This window comes from Chaetura pelagica, unplaced genomic scaffold (assembly GCF_000747805.2).
Source record: "Chaetura pelagica isolate M959 unplaced genomic scaffold, ChaPel_1.0 scaffold38, whole genome shotgun sequence".
Taxonomy (NCBI): Eukaryota; Metazoa; Chordata; class Aves; order Apodiformes; family Apodidae; genus Chaetura; species Chaetura pelagica.
Window position 1 is genome coordinate 919,542 of NW_009954181.1, and position 17,524 is coordinate 937,065.

General features: G+C 51.4%; 1 protein-coding gene across 1 annotated transcript in view; it reads left to right on the forward strand.

Annotated features, from left to right (window-relative positions):
• LOC104393388 (protein CEPU-1) overlaps positions 1-17,021 on the forward strand; it is a 133,295-nt gene extending 116,274 nt beyond the window's left edge. Inside the window, exons 4-6 of the mRNA XM_010002876.1 lie at positions 14,796-14,930; positions 15,577-15,697; positions 16,862-17,021. Of these exons, the coding sequence (XP_010001178.1) occupies positions 14,796-14,930; positions 15,577-15,697; positions 16,862-17,021 (416 nt within the window). The remainder of the gene's footprint in view (positions 1-14,795; positions 14,931-15,576; positions 15,698-16,861) is intronic.
• The last annotated feature ends 503 nt before the right edge of the window (positions 17,022-17,524 follow it).

Here is a 17,524-nt window from a genome sequence, read left to right on the forward strand (position 1 = left end):
CACGACATCTCTCCCTCTAACCTTACCTCAAGTCACCTCATAAACTTTAGACCAGAGAGTTGTGCTCTCTGCTGGTCCTTTTAACAGGGAAATCTCTCTCAGAGTGAGTAGGTGGTTTGTGTAAGGCTGATTCTGTGTTCATCCTGGGTCTCCTCTTTCTGCACTGTCTCCTGTTGAGGGTTCAGGTGGTTTTGGAGGAGGCCAAGCACCCACCTCACCTCTCTTCTTGGTCTTTAGGCATCAGGAAGGGTTTGTTTGCATTGTCTTGAGTTGGACACATACAGAAGAGCCAACCAAAGCTTGTAGAGCCTTGCAGAAATGGAGGGTTTGGGTGCCTCTTGAGGAAGAAGGATGAGGGAGATGACGTGTGAGCCAACATAAGTGGAGTCTTCCTACCATGACTGTACGATGGGCCCCAGAGCCAGCCCTGAGCTGCAACGTTGGGTTGGGTTGGTGGCTTTGCCGTACATGATATCCCACCTCACCATCAGTCCCTCGGGTCTTATGGTGGCCAGGAGTTACACAGAGGCTCATCCAACTCGTTTGGTGGCTGAACACCTCATCCTCCTTCCAGGAGGCAGTTGTAGGCCTTGTCTCCAGCTAAATTAACTGAAGCATTTCAACCAGCTCCCATCCTGTCGGCAGCTCAACCGTCCCCTTGTTTACTGTTGAAATAATTACTGCTTTGCCATAATATTAGCTCTGAGCCGTGACTCCATTACCATTATCACCGGAATATTACCCATTTATTATCTCCCAGCAACCCTGGAAGATGAACACTAGGCTTCAGAGACCAATTGTTTTACAACAGACAGGATCTTGGTGTGCATTGTTTAATGAGGTAAACTACATTATCGCCAGCATTAATTTGGCTGCGGTGTGCTCCACTAAATCATTGTTAACCTGTAAATCTGCCACTGGTTTTGATGGGCTCTTAATCAGCACCTGCTGGACAGATCAGCCAGGAGATGGGTCATGGGTGGCCCAGCTCCATTTGCATCATGTTGGATGGAAATAAATAGGTTGTGGTGCTCTTGAAGGAGCAGGACGTGGAGGTGGACCCTAGTTTAGTGCATGGTTGTGGTGAAAGAGAAGCTGCCATGGTTGCTTGCAAAGCATGTGGATTTGTGCCGTGACCAGCCACATGATTCTGCCAGCAACAGGGTGAATATTTAGCCCCTTGAGTGCTAGCAGCTTCTCCATCAACTCCCATGGGAGCAGAATGTGGCCCAGCAGGACCCAGGATCATGCTTTCCTCCAGGAATGAGTTAAACTGGGTTTGAATGCCATGTGTGAAGTGCTGGGTTGTGGGTAGCTCCTTCATCTTTTTGCTTCCACTGAATGTGCCCTGGTTCCTCTTGCTTTTTCAAAGCAACGGGAGGTGATGTACTTGCACGTGTGTATCTATATATGTATAAAAGTATGATTTTTGATTCCCTGCATGGTGGAAATGAACTCTCGGAGCTGATTTGTTTGCACATTTGGCACAGCTGCCTTTAAAATATGCATCCTGGTACAAAAATAGCAAGACCCCTACTAGCTACAAATGAGGCAACGTCTTTCCCTTAAGAAAAGGAGGAAAAAAACAAACCACCTTCCAACCCTTTCTGCTTCAGCATATTCCCTGAATAGAGCTTTGCAATGTCACGCTTTCCCTCCTTGCCAGAGGCAGAGCGTGCTCTGCTCCTTATCTCAGCCGGGGGAGGCGGGTGGGCTGGTGGCTCTTGGGGAGCAGCAGTGCTGCTGGTTCCTGCCCAACTCTGGGGCAAAAGCAGGCAGCTCTGCCTGCACCCCCACATTTTATCCTTCAGCTTGTCCCCTCGGTCACCTTTCCTGCAGAGGTGAGAGCTGCTGTGGTGTTACAAACGTTCCCAACTGGTGCTGCTGGTGCAAGGGAGATGGGACCCCATACAAAGTGTTACTAATAAGAATATCAGAGATTTATTTTTCTCACTCCTTAGCTGACATTTACATGGCAATCTCAGCAGCAGCAGAGGGACCTGGTTAGGCAGGGGGGAAGTGTCTATTTTCTCCCACCACCTGGGATAACACCCTTTCTGCCACCCACCTGAGCATCCTGTGCTCCAGCTTTGTGCAAAGACTGCGATTTTCACCCCCCAGCAGCATCACCCCACTCTGGTGGCTCTTCTGCATCCCCACCAGTGCCACAGGATGAAGGGAATATATTAGTTATTCCTTTGGAGTGGGGGAACAAGGTGGACAAAGCCCAGCACAGTGCTGGTGTCAGCTTGCTGGGTTTTCCATCTTTTCTTTAGCAATGAGCTCCTTCCCTGGGAAATGTGAGGCTTTGCGCCGGGCACTCGTTCCCTGCCTGGGACTCTCCTTTCATTCATCTGGCTTGGGGGTAGAGCAAGGGACAGGAGTGCCTGAGATTGGAGAGATCTCCACACAAATTAAAACCTTTTATCAGCCCCTAATAGCTGTGCAAACTAATTATATTTGGGCCAAACTTTGCCAGAGACTCCCCTGAGGTATTATTATAAAAACGCGAGCTGTGGAAATGCGTCCCCATTCTGTCAACACTGGGTCGCTTCAGCTATAGAAAACTGGGCTCCAGCTCGTTTTAGCTCCTGTGATGTGCTTTCCATAAGCTGCTGCAGTTGTTTTTGGGGAGGAAAGAGCCTGGCTGGGTGGCCCCACCTGTGGCCAAAGTCTGTCCAGCCAAGGGCAGGGCTGTGTGTGGGGGAATAGCACTGAAATATTGATTTGGGCAAGACATCCAGAGCAATTGGCACAGCTGCAGGGCTGTGGGTGTGGAAGTAGGTACTTCCATCCCAGAGGGATGTGGTGTCCTTATGAGGGGTGGGAAGGATGCCTGGGGAGGTGCTGGAGATACTCAAACCCTGGCAGGTGGGTGCTGGGAATAAGCAGCACAGGGAGGAAGCTCAAGGCTGAGCATGGATGGCTTTCCTGGTGCTGGCACATTGCTAGGGGGCTTCTGGTGGTGTTGGAGCTGATTTCCCCAAAATTTGTGCCTTTCTTTTTCCTGCCATCACCATTTCCTCCCTTTCTTCCCTTGTAACATCTGTTCCACATGCCAAGCTTCCTTGGGGCAGGGCACTAAGGCCAAAGACATCCCCTGCCTTTACCCACCCGTGCCATCCATCAGCTTTTTTCTTTGCTTGCAGCCCAGTTCTTGCCTTTGGGAAGCTTTGTCCATCAGGAAGGAGATTTTTGCCCCCTGCCACTGTCCCTCTGCCGTCTGTCCTTGTGCTCCTCCTCTGCACAGATTGCCAGCTAATGGGGTGGAGCTAGAGCGAGTGCCCTCTATTAATGGAGCAGAATATAAACAGAATAAAGCCTTCATTTCCCAGGCTGTGATTTCATTATTAATATACTTTACAGTTCACAGGGTGTTCGTTTGCTTCCATGTTTTCTCAGCTGGTGTACTCGGCGGCGCAGAGTGAGAAGAGTCATAAAATTTCCATTTCCAGTTGAATGTGCGTCCAATTCGCCGTGAAATGTTTCTCTCTGTCGTGAATATTAAGTGCCCGAGGAGCTGGTAGCCGCGGGATTAGGCAGGGCAGGTTGCCAAGCCCCTCTCTACATCCCCAGGGAGATGTGGGTGCAGAGAAGGGAAGGTGACAAGGGAGCAAGGGAAGGTCTGTGTGGTGGAGGGAGGAAAAGGGAAAAGGAGAGGAGAGGAAAAATTGTACAAATGATAGTGGAGGGAAAGGGAGAAAGTTTGGGACTGACTGCAGGGAGGGACACAGATGGAGCAGACCCGCTGTCCACCTCCTCGTTTTCCTGTCCCATGACCTTGACAATTGGCAGGGAAGATGTTGCACCAGTTGACTTTGTACATTGTTTTTTGGTGCCCATGCTTCCCCTAGCCTGAACACAGGTAGGAAGGGAATTCTCTTGTCTCTGGTGAGGATAAGAAACCCTGCTGAGAACCATCCTGGTGAGCTTGGAGCTGCTGGGCTGCCCTGTGCTGAGCTGAACAGCAGCAGTGAGTCACCCTGGAGTTGTAAGCACTGCTGCACATGGAGAAAAAAAAGGAGCATGTCACATGAACTGGGGGGAAAAAATGGTTTTTTGCTCCTGGTTACATGGCCAGCAGGAAAAGCAGGGAGATTTGTTGTGTATTTAGTGCATTCTTGAGTGGTTTGTAGCACGCTGAAGGGTCCCTCTGGGGCAGGGCAGCAGGAGTTTGGGTAGTCAGGCCTGGCAGTCAGCTTGTCCCAGCACAGGGGAGCAGGAGCTGGTGGTGTAGTGGAGGGGTTCCCACAGCTGTGGTGCCACAGGCAGCTGACACATCTGGTGGCACAGCTGGCACATTGCCACAGCTGGAGGATATGCACCCCAGTCACCCTTCCCTGCCCACCGCTCCCCCCTTGCAAGCGCGGTGTGTGATGCAGCGTCACTGCTGGGGACAGGGACAAAAAGCCAACTCCTGGTGATGGACCCAGGCCATGGAGATAACTCAGGTGCCGCCTGGAGCTGACGGCACCGTTTACCTTCTGACTCTTTGCTGAAATGTCTTCAGCCACAGCATTCCTCACTGCAGGGGAAAAAAATGCCTCTTCCTTTCCCATCTTCTCTCGGTCGAGTCAAGATAATAATAGTCTTTTTCTGATCCCCTGAACTTTCCCATCTGCTTGGTAAAACAATGGCAATTCTTTTTCTTCCTGGTCTCTCTCTCTCTCTGTCTTCCTCTGCTTTATTTTTATCCTCCTACAGTATAATTTAAAGCCAGAGCAATGCTGTAGCCCATGGGTCTTTCCCCTTCCTGTGATACACTGCTGTTCTTTAAAATGGCTTTTCCCTGGAAGAGCAATGCCTCTTGCTCCCCTCCCAGTGCCCAGAGCAGGACTGATGCCTGCACTGGAGGCCTGGAGAGGTGATGGTGGACTTGAGCAAGACCTCACCCCATTGTCCAGTCCCCATGTTCCCAGTGTCTCCCAGTGCCCAGAGGCCAGCATCACTCACCCCTGCAATTCCAGGCATGACCCCTTTCTCCCCATCTCCCCTCCCTGGGCTCATGGCATCCTCACCAGCCCCCTGTGCCCACTGGTTGTGCATTCCCTCAGCTTCTCTCAGTAAGCCACAATATCCCGAATGATCCTCCAGAAATGGAGACATCAGTGCCATAAAACACAAGGGACAGAGCAAGGCCACTGGGCTGGAAAATAGCGTGTCGGAAAAAATAAAGATGGGCTAAAGATGATGGAGAGGTGCTGGTGAGCTTCACCCTGCCTCAATTCTGATAGTTCAAGGGGGATGGGAAGGGATCAGGGAGTCCCAGGGGAAAGGAAATATCCTCCGTTTGCAGAAATCTGCAGAAGCAAAAGCATCTGGGCTCGCTGGGATATGCAAGGAGAAGGGAAAGTTTCCCAAGATCCCTGTGACTTCTTGCCAGCACTGGGGATGGATTTAGTTGGCACTTGATGCTTATTTTTTCACTCTAATGCCATTATGCCACTTGCTTCCCATCCTAGGGATATTTCCTAAATGCAGCTGAAATGCAGCTTAGCTGAGGTTACAGCCGTTTAACGCCTTGGATTGCAGTTGCTTCTTAAGAGCTTGTCCTATGGAGAAAGCCTCAGGGTTGAAATTTGCAGCCAGAGGGACCCTACAGTCCTGCCTGCCAGCAGCTGTTTTTCAGACAAATCCAGAGGAAAACAAGGCTCCTCAGGTTGAGCTTGGGGACAGAGATGCTCTCACGTGCAGAGCAATGCTGGTGGCACGCAGGGGCGTGTGGTTGGGAGAGGATACAGTGGATCTGGGTATCCCAGCTGGATATTTTTTGGGGGATGCTTTGCTCAAGTCTCACAAGTAGCAGGCAGGAGCACCTCATTTCATGGTGTTATCTCTCCTCTCCAAACCTTGTGTACCACGGCTTCTCCTAGAGACAATGAGAAAGCTGCCAGAAATGGGATAGACTCCAGGAGAGCCAAGTTGCGCCAGGATTTACTCCTGCAAACAGGATGTTTGTGTTTGTCTGAGTGATTTTCTCTGGCAGCATCTGTCACTCCCCAACATCTTGGTATCACTGCAGCAAATAATTTACATGCTACCCACTGCACCCCATCTGCCAGGCAGCCCCTCTGCCCGTACGGGGCCCTACCTTGCCTGCTCTCCAAAGGAACTCTCCGGTGAAGGCTGCGAGCCAAACAACAGGCCAAATTAAATCAAAAGCACAGCTCCGGCACCCAGGGGGAAAATGCACATCAGCTTTGACTTATTGCACAGCTCACACTTACAAGAGAGAAGCAGAGGCTTTTGTCACTGCAAGGGGCCATGAAAAATGAATTAGGGCCGCTGCTGGGAGAGGGCACGCAGGAGAATCTTTCATTCCAGCGACGCCGTCCTCTCTCACCTTGCAAGTGGCAACAGGGAGAAAAATCATGGGGAGGAAGGAGAAGTATGGAAAGAGAGGAGAGAGAACTTCATGTTGGGTGGCTCTAGGCTGTGGGAGGGAGCATGGGAGGAGGAGCAGCTCAGGCAGCCCGAGATCAGGGTCGGTGCTTGGGTGGGAGCACAGAGCTGCCGGGAGATGCTGTTTCATCAGGAACTCTCTGGAAAGGGTTTGGCTCTGTGGGAGCCTCAAGATTTGGTTTTCATTTGCCTTTTGCATGTGTTCCTGCAAGGAGGCAGAAAAGCTGCATGGAAAGTGTCTCAGTGTAATCCACAGTTTCTTCTGGACCTTTCTTCTGGGAGCATCCATCCCTTTTGGTGCCACCACGAGGGGCCACCTCACCCTCTGAGCAGGTGGCCCCTGAGGTCCGAGGAGGATGATATTTGGCTTGGGGGTTGTGAAGTGGGTGTCATTAAGAAAAGCAGCCCCCTAATAGATCTGACCCCTCTTAGGCACTTTGCAAACCACAGCTGTTGCTAATTTGTTCTAAGGGGGTGACATCTGCTTTCAGGACCTTTTTCTATGGCTCAGCACCTTACCAGCACCCCAGGAGGAGAGGCTGAGGACAGTCACTGTTTCCAAGCCCTGAGCTGCCTCCAAGCCAGCCCGACTTTCCTGCACGCCGGAATAAAAGGGCTCATTCTTTATTTGCCTCATTTGCTCCTGAGTTAGAGCCTCCTTCAAGGGTGGTTGGTCCCCGAGTTGTTTTGTTTCTTTAAATATTAATTTCCATAATCCTTTTATTTCCCAAGGAACTACTTCTTGCAAACAAAAGGTTTAACACTCCTCTTTTATTCCCGGTAACAAATAAGTTGTCTGAGGCACAGAAACATCCCGGCAGCAGCGAGCCATGCATGCAGCAGCTGCTTGACAGCCAGGAACCACGTTGAAGCACCAGTTGCAGAGCACAGGGGATGGGGAAGAGCATCCCTGAGGGATCACGGGTACCATGGCAGTATCTCCACAGGGATGCTCACCTGGAGAGGGAGGGCAGCGAGGCGGGTCAGCACCGGGAAGCCCCCATGCATCCCAGGATCCTGATCCTTTGAGTGCAGGCATTGCTGATGTTCCTTTTGGAAATGGAAGATTTGAGAGTTGGAGGCTGGAGAGCACAATAGAAGATAGACTGCTTGTACCTCATTGTCTGGAGAATAGATGGGCTGCGGGCTCCTGGAGAACAGGAGCTGCCACTCAGGCAGCTTTAATAGAACAGGCGGCAGATAGATTTCAATAAAAGAAATGAGTATAAATATTGTTAGTGGAGAAGAGAGGAAACGTGAAAAAGATCTGGTTTGATGAGTCACAGTGGGAAACTTTCAAGGACTTTTAAGCTAAAAACTCTTTACAATGGTGCTATAATGGGCGGCTCGACCGACGCTGCCAGCGAGGGGAGCAGACTGGGAAGGCATCCCCTGCACAGCTTTGCCTGGGAGGTCCAGCCCTGGACGTGGGGCAGGGTGGTGAGGTGGCCATGCTGGGAGAGCCCACTCGCTTTTTTGGCTCCCTGTGCTTCACTTTGGCCATCCGTGGTGTAGATGGTGAATACAGGCTGAGCAACCAGGTGATTTGGTGGCATTTGGAGGGTATTGGCCAGTTGCGTGTCCCAGTGACTAGTGAGATCTGTTTGTTGCACGTGACCACTTAATAGTGCAGTATTTGAGTTGTTGTAGGACAGGTGAGCCCCAAGTGTGCTCTTGGGACTCCAATGTGCACCAGGGCTTGGAGCAAAACTGGCTGTGAAAGTTCTGCCAGATCCATTTAAATGAAGGGCATATGCAAGGAAAGCAGGGTATTCCTTCTCTCTTTGGTGGCAAGATGGTCACCACCCCTGAGGTGTGAGGATAAGGGGGGTCCCCAAGCTGCAGCAGTGGAGGGAGCTACAAAGCTCCAGAGCCCTCAGCACAAAAGCCTGGCAGCAAAGGCACCATCCCCTGGGGCTTTTCTGAAGCCAAACGGAAACACAGAATCATTTTGGTTGGAAAAGGCCTTTAAGATCATCAAATCCAACCATGTCCTTCAGCACCACATCTACATGGCTTTTAATTCCCTTAAGGAAGGTGACTGGTCCTGGGCAGCCTTTCCCAGGGCCTGACAACCCTTGGGTTGAGGAGGTAATTCCTAATATCCAATCTGAACCTCCCTGGCACAACTTGAGGCCATTTCCTCTTGTTCTATCACTTGTTACTTATAATATAAGAAGAGGAGGTTCATACCCTGTAGGGAATTGGTTCACTTAGGAGGGTCAGAGAGGGAAACAGGCTGGAGCCTGTGGAAGGAGGGATGTAATATGCACAAGAGGAGGACAGGAGTGTGCTGTGCTGGCCTGGGTCGATAGGGTAATCTTAAAAAAATCATTTTTTTAATGATTGCTTTGGATGAGTTCCAGCAGGTTAATTACCCCCAGTTTTTCTCCGCCAGAGCGTGGCGACATTAAGCCAGCACTGGGGAGTTGGGAAGAAGAGGGTGTGCAGAGGGGGAGCTGTCCTGACCAGTGTCATTTGCCTCATCGGATGGGAAAGGGAATTTTTGAACTGCCTGAACTTCATTCTGTATGTGTTAATTGAGCAGTCAGGAGGGGATAATACTGATTAATAAGAGATGAAGCAGGAGCTTTCCCAATCTTTGGCCAGGGTGTGAGCCAGAGGCAGCCTTAGCTCTTCCTTGCCCTTGTCACCAGGGCTGTCCTGCCTGCATTGTGAGCCTGGCTTTCACAGAATCTTAGGGGCTGGAAAGGACCTGGAAAGATCCCCCAGCCCAACCCCCCTGCCAGAGCAGGGGCACCCAGAGCACATCACACAGGAACGTGGCCAGGGGGGTTGGAATGTCTCCAGAGAAGGAGACTCCACAGCCTCTCTGGGCAGCCTGGCCCAGGGCTCTGGCACTCTCACAGCAAAGAAGTTTTTTCTGATGTTTACATGGAAACTCCTGTGTTCCAGTTTGCACCCATTGCCCCTTATCCTATCACCAGACATCACGTTGGGATGGTCCCTTCCCCCATCTTCTCTCCTGCCTACCAGAAACCCAGACCATGCCGCTAAATCACCCACCCAACACTTTTCCACCCACTGCCACGGCAGAGGAGAGGTGAAGCAAGTGTCAGGCACAGTCAATTCACTCTTATTACCTTTGTGCCTTTTATTTATTCACTATCAACTGTTATGAGATGGCCATCACCACTGCATCGGGGTGACGTTTGAAATATATGGCTCTCGGTTCTAGCGCGTCACTCGGAGCCGGGAGTCTGCGCCATGTTAATTTTTATTGCTAGAAGTAGCCATAAATTGATAGCTCAGAATTGCTGTAGGGACTGTAATTAACTAGTTACTATTTCACCTCCAAAAGGAGCAATGTTTCACGCTCTTATTTTTACTTATCTGGAATCAGTGGCTGTCAACATCTGCTGAAGCCCGTATAAAGATTTATAGACCTTGGAGGTAAATATTGACTAATGGGCAGCTTGGCTTAATGTTCACCTTGAAGGACAATAAATTGTGCTATTGATTGAAGCAACTTGTCGATATCTGCATTGTTGTAAACATTTTAATAAAATTATCTCCATAAAATATTCTCTTCCTCTGGCCGATCCCACCTGGTTGGATCAGTGCCCAGAAAACTCAGTGGTTTGGCAGGGTGGCCCTTTGGAACCGGTCCTGGGGTTTTGGGCATCTGGAGATCAAGCACCTTGTGGGACAATCGCTGAGGTTGCACTTTTGAGCTTTAGAGGTGGAAATGTTGAAGCTCTGGGTGGCTGGTCCAAGGTGCAGAGAGATGATGTGAGGAAATTGCAGCAGTGAAGGATCCGCCGTTGCTGCTGGGTGCTGTGTGTGACACAATGGGCATGATGTGCCATGTGCCTTGGAGCAGGAGCAGGGACAGAACTATGTGAGGGTCATGGTCCTGAGGAGCCAGCACAGTGCACAGAAGCAATGACGGTAGCTTGGTGCACCTTGGGGCCCTGGCAGGACACCATGAAGCTTTTTTAACAGTGTCATGGGCAGTATTCAGCCAGGGAAAGCCTTTAGTGTTGTGTCTTAGATACCTGCAATGGAATGGTGGCTTGAAATACATTTGGGGAAGGTGTGTTGTCTTTGCAGTGAATTGTTATCTTGTCAGAGGCTCAATGGAAGCAAACAGGTGGGAGGAGGCAGAAGGGAGATGAGTTGGGCTGGGAAAATGAGAGGAAGCAAGGGATGGGGAAAGGCAGGAAGGGAGGAGTAGGGATGCTCAAGGCATTTGCCCACACCTCATCCATCCATGCTGTGCAGGACCCCAAGGGCAGCTTTGCCAGCTCTTAGCTCTGCCTCAGTGCAGGACCAGGATTTTGCTTCCATGGATCCCCCCAGCTGTGATGGCTGAGCTCTGCTGTGCTGGGTCCTTGTCGTGCACATCACCAACTCCTGCCTCATCCACGGCAATGTCCCCACAGTAGTTACCTGCACCATGCCAGAGACATTGCTCAGTTCTCTGCACATCCTTATTTTGGGCTGCTCACTGCCAGTGTGCTGGGCCATCTCTGGCTGGAGGCTCCCAGATTTTGTGCCGAACTTTGCCGAGCTCCTGGCTCGGCTGCTCATTATGCATTGAGTCTGTCTTGGGTGTTTTGCAGCTTCAGGCTGAGTTTTCCTCCCTGCTCCTTTGTGCTTGTGCTTCCCCTTCTCTGAGGTTTTTTATGAGGATCTGCAGAGCTGCAGGTCTGGCAGAACAAGTCCTAAATCGTACATGGTGGTCTGTGCACAGGCTCCTGCTTGCAGAGCAGGTGGATTCAGGCTCTGGTTTTCTGTCTCCCCAGCTCACACCATGTTAGTTCATCATCCTTGGCTGATGAGCAAGAGTTATGCTTTTGCCTAGTCTGTGGCAGTTCCATTTCTGGCCTGTATTATATTATTAGTATTAATAATAGTAATGATAGGTGCTGGCTGTGCTGGTTTTCTAACTCCTGAGGAGGTGAGAGAGCTCTCCCATCAATTCCAGCAATATTTCAGCTCCTGATTTTGCTCAAGCAGAGACAGTTGTAAAAAGTTCCCACTATAAATTCTGGTGGAGCAGGGCTGGTACCATCTGGAGGGAGCTCGTGGAGCCCTGGGCCAGCCCTGCCCCAAGTGTCCCCAAGCTCCAGGTGCTTTTGGAGGCAGGGATGGTGGTAGTTGGGTGCCCATGGCTTTGCTCTGGCTCCAGCCATAGGCGAGCAGTGGAAGTAATCCAGAGTATAGTGAGACTGATGGGACAAATAACCCCCATCCAAAAGCTGGGCTTGCCTCACTCGCAATGTCAGGGAGCTGAACTTCACCCAAAGAAGTATCTGTGTCCCCATGCAACCCAGTGGGCAGATAAATGTCCCTCCCATGCCCCAGTGGTTCCAAAGGGACCCCAGCAGCCGTGGTGACACAGGTACCCTGGTGCTGTCTATAACCAAAGTCTGCACTTACAGCTTGTGTTTACTTAACCCCAGCCCTTCTCCCTCAGTCCCCTCTATTTATTTTGCCATTCCTGGCAGTCACTAATGAATGAGATTTGTCCAAGTATCAACAAGATTTCCCATTATAAATAGGCAAAAACCACAGAGGCCAGAGAGCCAGGCAGCTCAGCAATTACTCTCAATCAACACCTTCCCTCCGTGGCCAACATGGGTGCTGGCACAATCCAGCTGTGAGACTCTGGTTTTCCTGCAAGACTGGCACTAAGGAGGCAGGATCTGTCCAGAGCCTCTGGCAGGGACCATCTTCCTAATGCTGTCGTCATCGTTATGTGAGCATGAGTAATACCAAACTGGGCTCAGGACAAAGCAGGTGTCAGCTCCACTCAGAGCCTCCTGTTTCAGTCTGAGGTGGGCTCTGCGTGTTGGAGTTGATGGGCTGGAGCCAAAATGCTGGGGGTGCCAAAACAAAATGTGCCAGACCCCAAAAACCCTGAAGTCTTTGCACTCTGCCTCTCCGTCAGCTGATTACCATGCACGTATCTCAGAGTTCAGCACTACTCCAGCACAGGGGAAACCTTCATCTCTCCATTTCCCCAGCTTTTGCAGGTGAAAAGCTGACCCTTCCAATTACTTTAATTAAGCCTTTTGCTGGGTAATGAAATGCACTCGAGCTGCTTTGCTCCCAGATCAAACCAGGGACACGCGCTCCGGCTCAGCAACGGTGAGAGCTGATTCTTACCAGCTCGGATGCGCTCGGGGAAGGGCCTTTGGTTAGTTAGGAAGTGGAGAGTTATTGGATCCTCTGCACAAACCTGAGTCAGATTTGCTCACAGAGCATCTGAAACCACTGGCTGTGTCGTTATTTTATCAGCAGGCAGCGCTGTGCTACAGAGAAGCTGATTCTAGGTCAGCCGTAAAAGGGATGTTTTTTTCCCCTCTCTCCTTATTTTTCTTCCTTTCTTTATATATATTTATTTTATTTTATTTTTTTTGCAGCTGCAGGCCTGCTAGATGCAGTGCTGCAGTTTTTGTGACTCCAAAGGATATTGATTTTGGGGTAACGCCTTCATATCTCGCCCTTCAGTTGCACTAAGTACTGATGAGCTCAGCAGTTTTGACCAGGAGCTGCTCGGGTGGGAATTTCGGCACCGGACCAAAGATGTGGGTGGACATCAGCAATTTATCATGGCAGGTTACTTGGGAAAACTCACTTCAGCAGGTGCCAAAGCAGTGGAACAGAGCTGCCATCCCAGCTGGATCAGCTTGGGATAGTGGGATGCACGCAGGTATACACACGGGGTCCTGGGTTCAGCTGTGGAGTGTGCAAAGGAGCAGTGGATCTGTGAAATCCCAGGGGTCTAGTGCAGGGCAGAGCCAAAGTGTGATTTATTTTTTTTAAGGCTGAGCATATTAGCTGTAGTTTGAGCTGAGAATAACAGCAGGGAGAATTGCAACAGGAGGACCCTGCCGCGTTCTTGGGGTGCCTGCAACAGGACCTCACTCTGTTGAGCTGTGTGTGGGTGTTACAGAAATGGCATTGGTGCTGGCTCAGGACCCCATGTGCAAACCCCCACATACACGTGCTTTCAAAACAGCTGTCTCGGTGTGTGACAGCATGAAGATGTAGGTACCATGGGAAGAGATGCTGTAAAAGTATCAGCCGGGGGGATGCAGACTGCGTGTGCCCTGACGGGAGGTTCCCGCAGGAGTACTTTGCCTGAATTTGTTAGGATCAAGATCCATGTGGTTGACTGGTCAAGCGTGGTGAGCCATGGCCCGTCAGGTCACAGTAGCTGGGTGGGAAGCATGGGATCTGCTGGCCAAGCTCACCACGTCCCCTGGGGACCAGGGACCTGCGCGTGGCCTCTCTGCCACCGGCGCTCGCTCCCAGAAACAGCTGTCCAGAGCTAATTTATTTCCTAATGCTGCAGCAATGTTAATTTATAAATTACACTGGTAATTCAAGCTATTATTAATTTCAGATGGTGTAGGGCAAGCGTAATTAAAATATGACACCAATTGCCACACATATGTACCAAGGACTACCGTTTAAAATTTATAGGAATATTAAGTGTGACACGGGGCTCGGAGATGCTTCGTGCAGTAATTACAGCATCTTGGCTGCTGGAGATCCAACGGGGAGATGTAAACGAAAGCAAGGGAGATGTTGTACCCATTCAAGGGCTGTCGAAAACCTGCTCGTGCCATTAGTTTGGAGACAAGCAGCGTTTTCTCCAGGACGTGTGGTGGACGTGTCCTAATTACCCTGTTCCTTTATTTAACTCTGCATTTGTTGTCACGCCCCGATCTCTGGCAACCCAGAGGCTATGGCAGCCCAACCCCTGCACTTTACCAGCTGAGCACCCTAGGGTCCCAGGAGCACTTTAAGGTGAAGTAGGGGCTCTTGCAAGGAAGGGGGAAGCATAAGATGACAGATAAAAGGAAAAGGCACCAATTGCATCTGCCCAGCTTTGAACTAAACCAGGAGCTGCACTGCAGCCCAAAGGGGCAATTCTGGAGCCCCATGGGGACTGTAGAAATGAGCCTGGAGTGGCACAAGGACAAAGCATTTCAGTTGAAGGAAGATGTTGGCACCTCAGGTAATGGGAATAAACTAGTTGTGAATTAATTGAAGCAGAGAGAGGTGTCTGCATAGAGCCAGGTGAGCTCAGCGGTGCCACCTGCACCTTGATGCCCAGGAGAGATGATTTCAGGCCATCTTAGCAGGGTACAGGTTTAGCAAGGAACACTTTGCCCACTGTGTGCATGTTGGGGATGTCATGCCCAGCAAGAGACATTCTCAGCAGGGCCAGGGACAGCACAGAGTTCTGGTGTTGGCAGACACCTCTCTGGCAGGGAGTTTCATGGGATGGTGAGACACAGGCATGTGGGCATGCTGAGGGTGGATGTCCTAGGGCAGCGTGACACTGCCACAGCTGGTCATAGGTTTTCAGTTCCCCCTTGATCACTCACAGCCCTCTCCCTCTGCCCCTGCAGCCGTGGGCTTCATCAGTGAGGACGAGTACCTGGAGATCACGGGCATCACGCGGGAGCAGTCGGGCGAGTACGAGTGCAGCGCTTCCAACGACGTGGCAGCGCCCGTCGTCCAGCGGGTCAAAGTCACCGTCAACTGTGAGTGGCCTGGGGGCTGTATGACTGGATCAAAGTGGGTCACTGTGCCACCCCACGAAGGGCAGGGATTTGGGGGCAGGAAGCAGGGAAAACGCAGACCTCAGGCCCCAGAGGGACACAAGTGGTGGCAGTTTTTCTGAGCAAGGGGTGGGGGGTTGCCCTTTGTTCCCTTTCCTTCAAAGCTCCATTTTTGTTCCACCACGTCCTCCTCAGCTGTCTACATCAACCTGGGTTTCCTGCCTGTGGTGAGATGCTGTGCTGATAACCTCCAGGGAGGGGAGAGAAGTGAGCAGTAAATAGGATTTTTATTTTATTTTTTCTTGAGAAGATATGAGAGAGGGAAAGAAACAGAGAAAGGATGAAAGCAGCATCTTTTTTGCTCAGAGGTGAAGACCCTCCTAAACCCCTCTCTAGCCACCCCTTCAGCTGCTTGGGCTTAGCACAGGGGCACACATCCTTGGTCCTTCACAAGCCCAAACACCTCCAGACAGCAGCACCAGAGTGGCAGGAGCTGAGCATGGGCTCAGAAATTAATTTTATTCCTTCGTAAGTGTGGGAAAGCAAAGGGAGCCTGAGGAGCAAGGGGAGGGGGCAGGATACCATGAGGCTGCTGGGAGCTGATCCCAGACTCCCATCTTCCCTGCAGACCCACCGTACATCTCGGATGCCAAGAGCACTGGGGTGCCTGTGGGGCAGAAGGGCATTCTGCTGTGTGAAGCCTCTGCTGTCCCCTCCGCCGACTTCCAGTGGTACAAAGATGACAAAAGGTAAGAGCCTGAGGGGAAAACCAGGATGGGACACACTGACCCTGAGCAAGCCCTGCCCAGTGCCAGCAGCTTTGGCATTTCCTAACCAGGCACATCTCAGCAGCGGGGCAAAGTCTCCAACAAACCTTGGTACAATCTGGGTTTGGATGCCAAGGCAGGTCCCCTCCAATAGCAGCAGGCAAGCAAGGCTTTTTTATCCCACTTTTGCATAGCTTCTCCCTGGGAAGCCCAGAGGGACCATGGTGCATCCAAACTCAGGACCAGCCATGCAGGAAACTAATAAGGAGGCAAGGTTAGCTGGAAAAGATGCTTCAGGAGAGGCTGGGTCTGCCTGCCCTGGGTTTGGGGGAAGGAAAGGAGCAGACTGTACAAAGCAGTGGATGTTTGCCTGGCAGATGAAAGACTTTACCCACAAGTAGGTCAGATCATGAGGGCCTTGGAACAGCAGCAGGAGCAGGCTCAGCCTGCCTGGATCAGCAGTTGGAGCCCAGCAGGGGTGATAATGGACGTGTAGCATCTCGCGGGAGGAGTTAACAAGTAAAAGAGCCGCAGGAGCAGAGCAGGAGGGGGACACCAGTTCAGGGAAGTCAAAGCACTGGGTTAGTGCTTCAGCCTTTGTGCTTGCGGAGAAGTGTCTCCCTGTTCCATGGAACAGACCTCATCACTGGGCCAGTATTTACACCCATCAAAGAGGTCTGCAGCAGCATTCACTGCCAAACGTGCTGCCAGCCCCATCGAGGGGTCAGGGAAGGGGAAGGTGTGGGAAAGCATCGTGCAGAGCTGAGGGGACCACAGAGCCCTCAAGGCCAAGGCAAGAGCCTGGCTCCTCTGCTGGGTGGGAAGGAGCCTTTCCCAAGTACTTGTGAGCATCTCCCTCTGCAGAGCATTTGAGAAGGTCCCCAGCCATCCCCTTCAGCAGTGACTCAGCAGCTGGGAGGATACCTGTAGACATCATGGGGACAGTGTGGGCTGGCAGCTGAGGGACAGACCCAGCAGAGCAGTGTGCATCTCCCCTATCTCTCCCAATCCCTTCTCTGCTCCTTCTTTGTGCCTGATCTTTTCCCAAGCTCAATGTCCCTGCTTTCAGGCAGGACCAGGGGATAACATGTACTTCACCTCCTGACAGCACCCCCATGACCCTCTCCCCTCCTGCCTTCCTCCCAGGCTGGCTGAAGGACAGAAAGGCCTGAAAGTGGAGAACAAAGCCTTCTTCTCCAGACTGACTTTCTTCAACGTCTCTGAGCAGGACTATGGCAACTACACCTGTGTAGCCTCCAACCAGCTAGGAAACACCAATGCCAGCATGATCCTCTACGGTGAGTAGCTGAAGGGGCTGGCTGGGTAGGGGACAGAGCTTAAAGGTGACACCACCCATGCTCAAGACACATGAAGTGTCCTGTCTTTTGGGGAAGGTGTGTGCTTGCTGCTCATCCATTCTGCCTTGGCGTGTGCATTGGAGGTTGTGTTGAGCCCAGGGAAAGCGGAAAACCTCCAGACCTTTCTCCTGATTCAAGTCCCATGTCTGACCATGCTCTGAGGTGTTTGGCACCATGTCTGGGGTCTGCTGTTGATGAAGAGTTAAGACCTGGCTGTTGGTTGCCATCATTTCACTCTGATGAATACCTTGGAGGGTCTCTGATTCAAGGCATCCTCCTGTTTTGATAGTGGGGGGAGAGATGGCATACAGGGCTGTAGCAGCCAACCTATGGGGCCACACTCCCCAGATCCATCTCATGGCCACTGAGAACCAGAGATGGCCAGGAGACCTCATCCCTGGCCACTGCTGTGGGAATATTTCCCTGCCAGGGATGCATGATGGTCCTTACT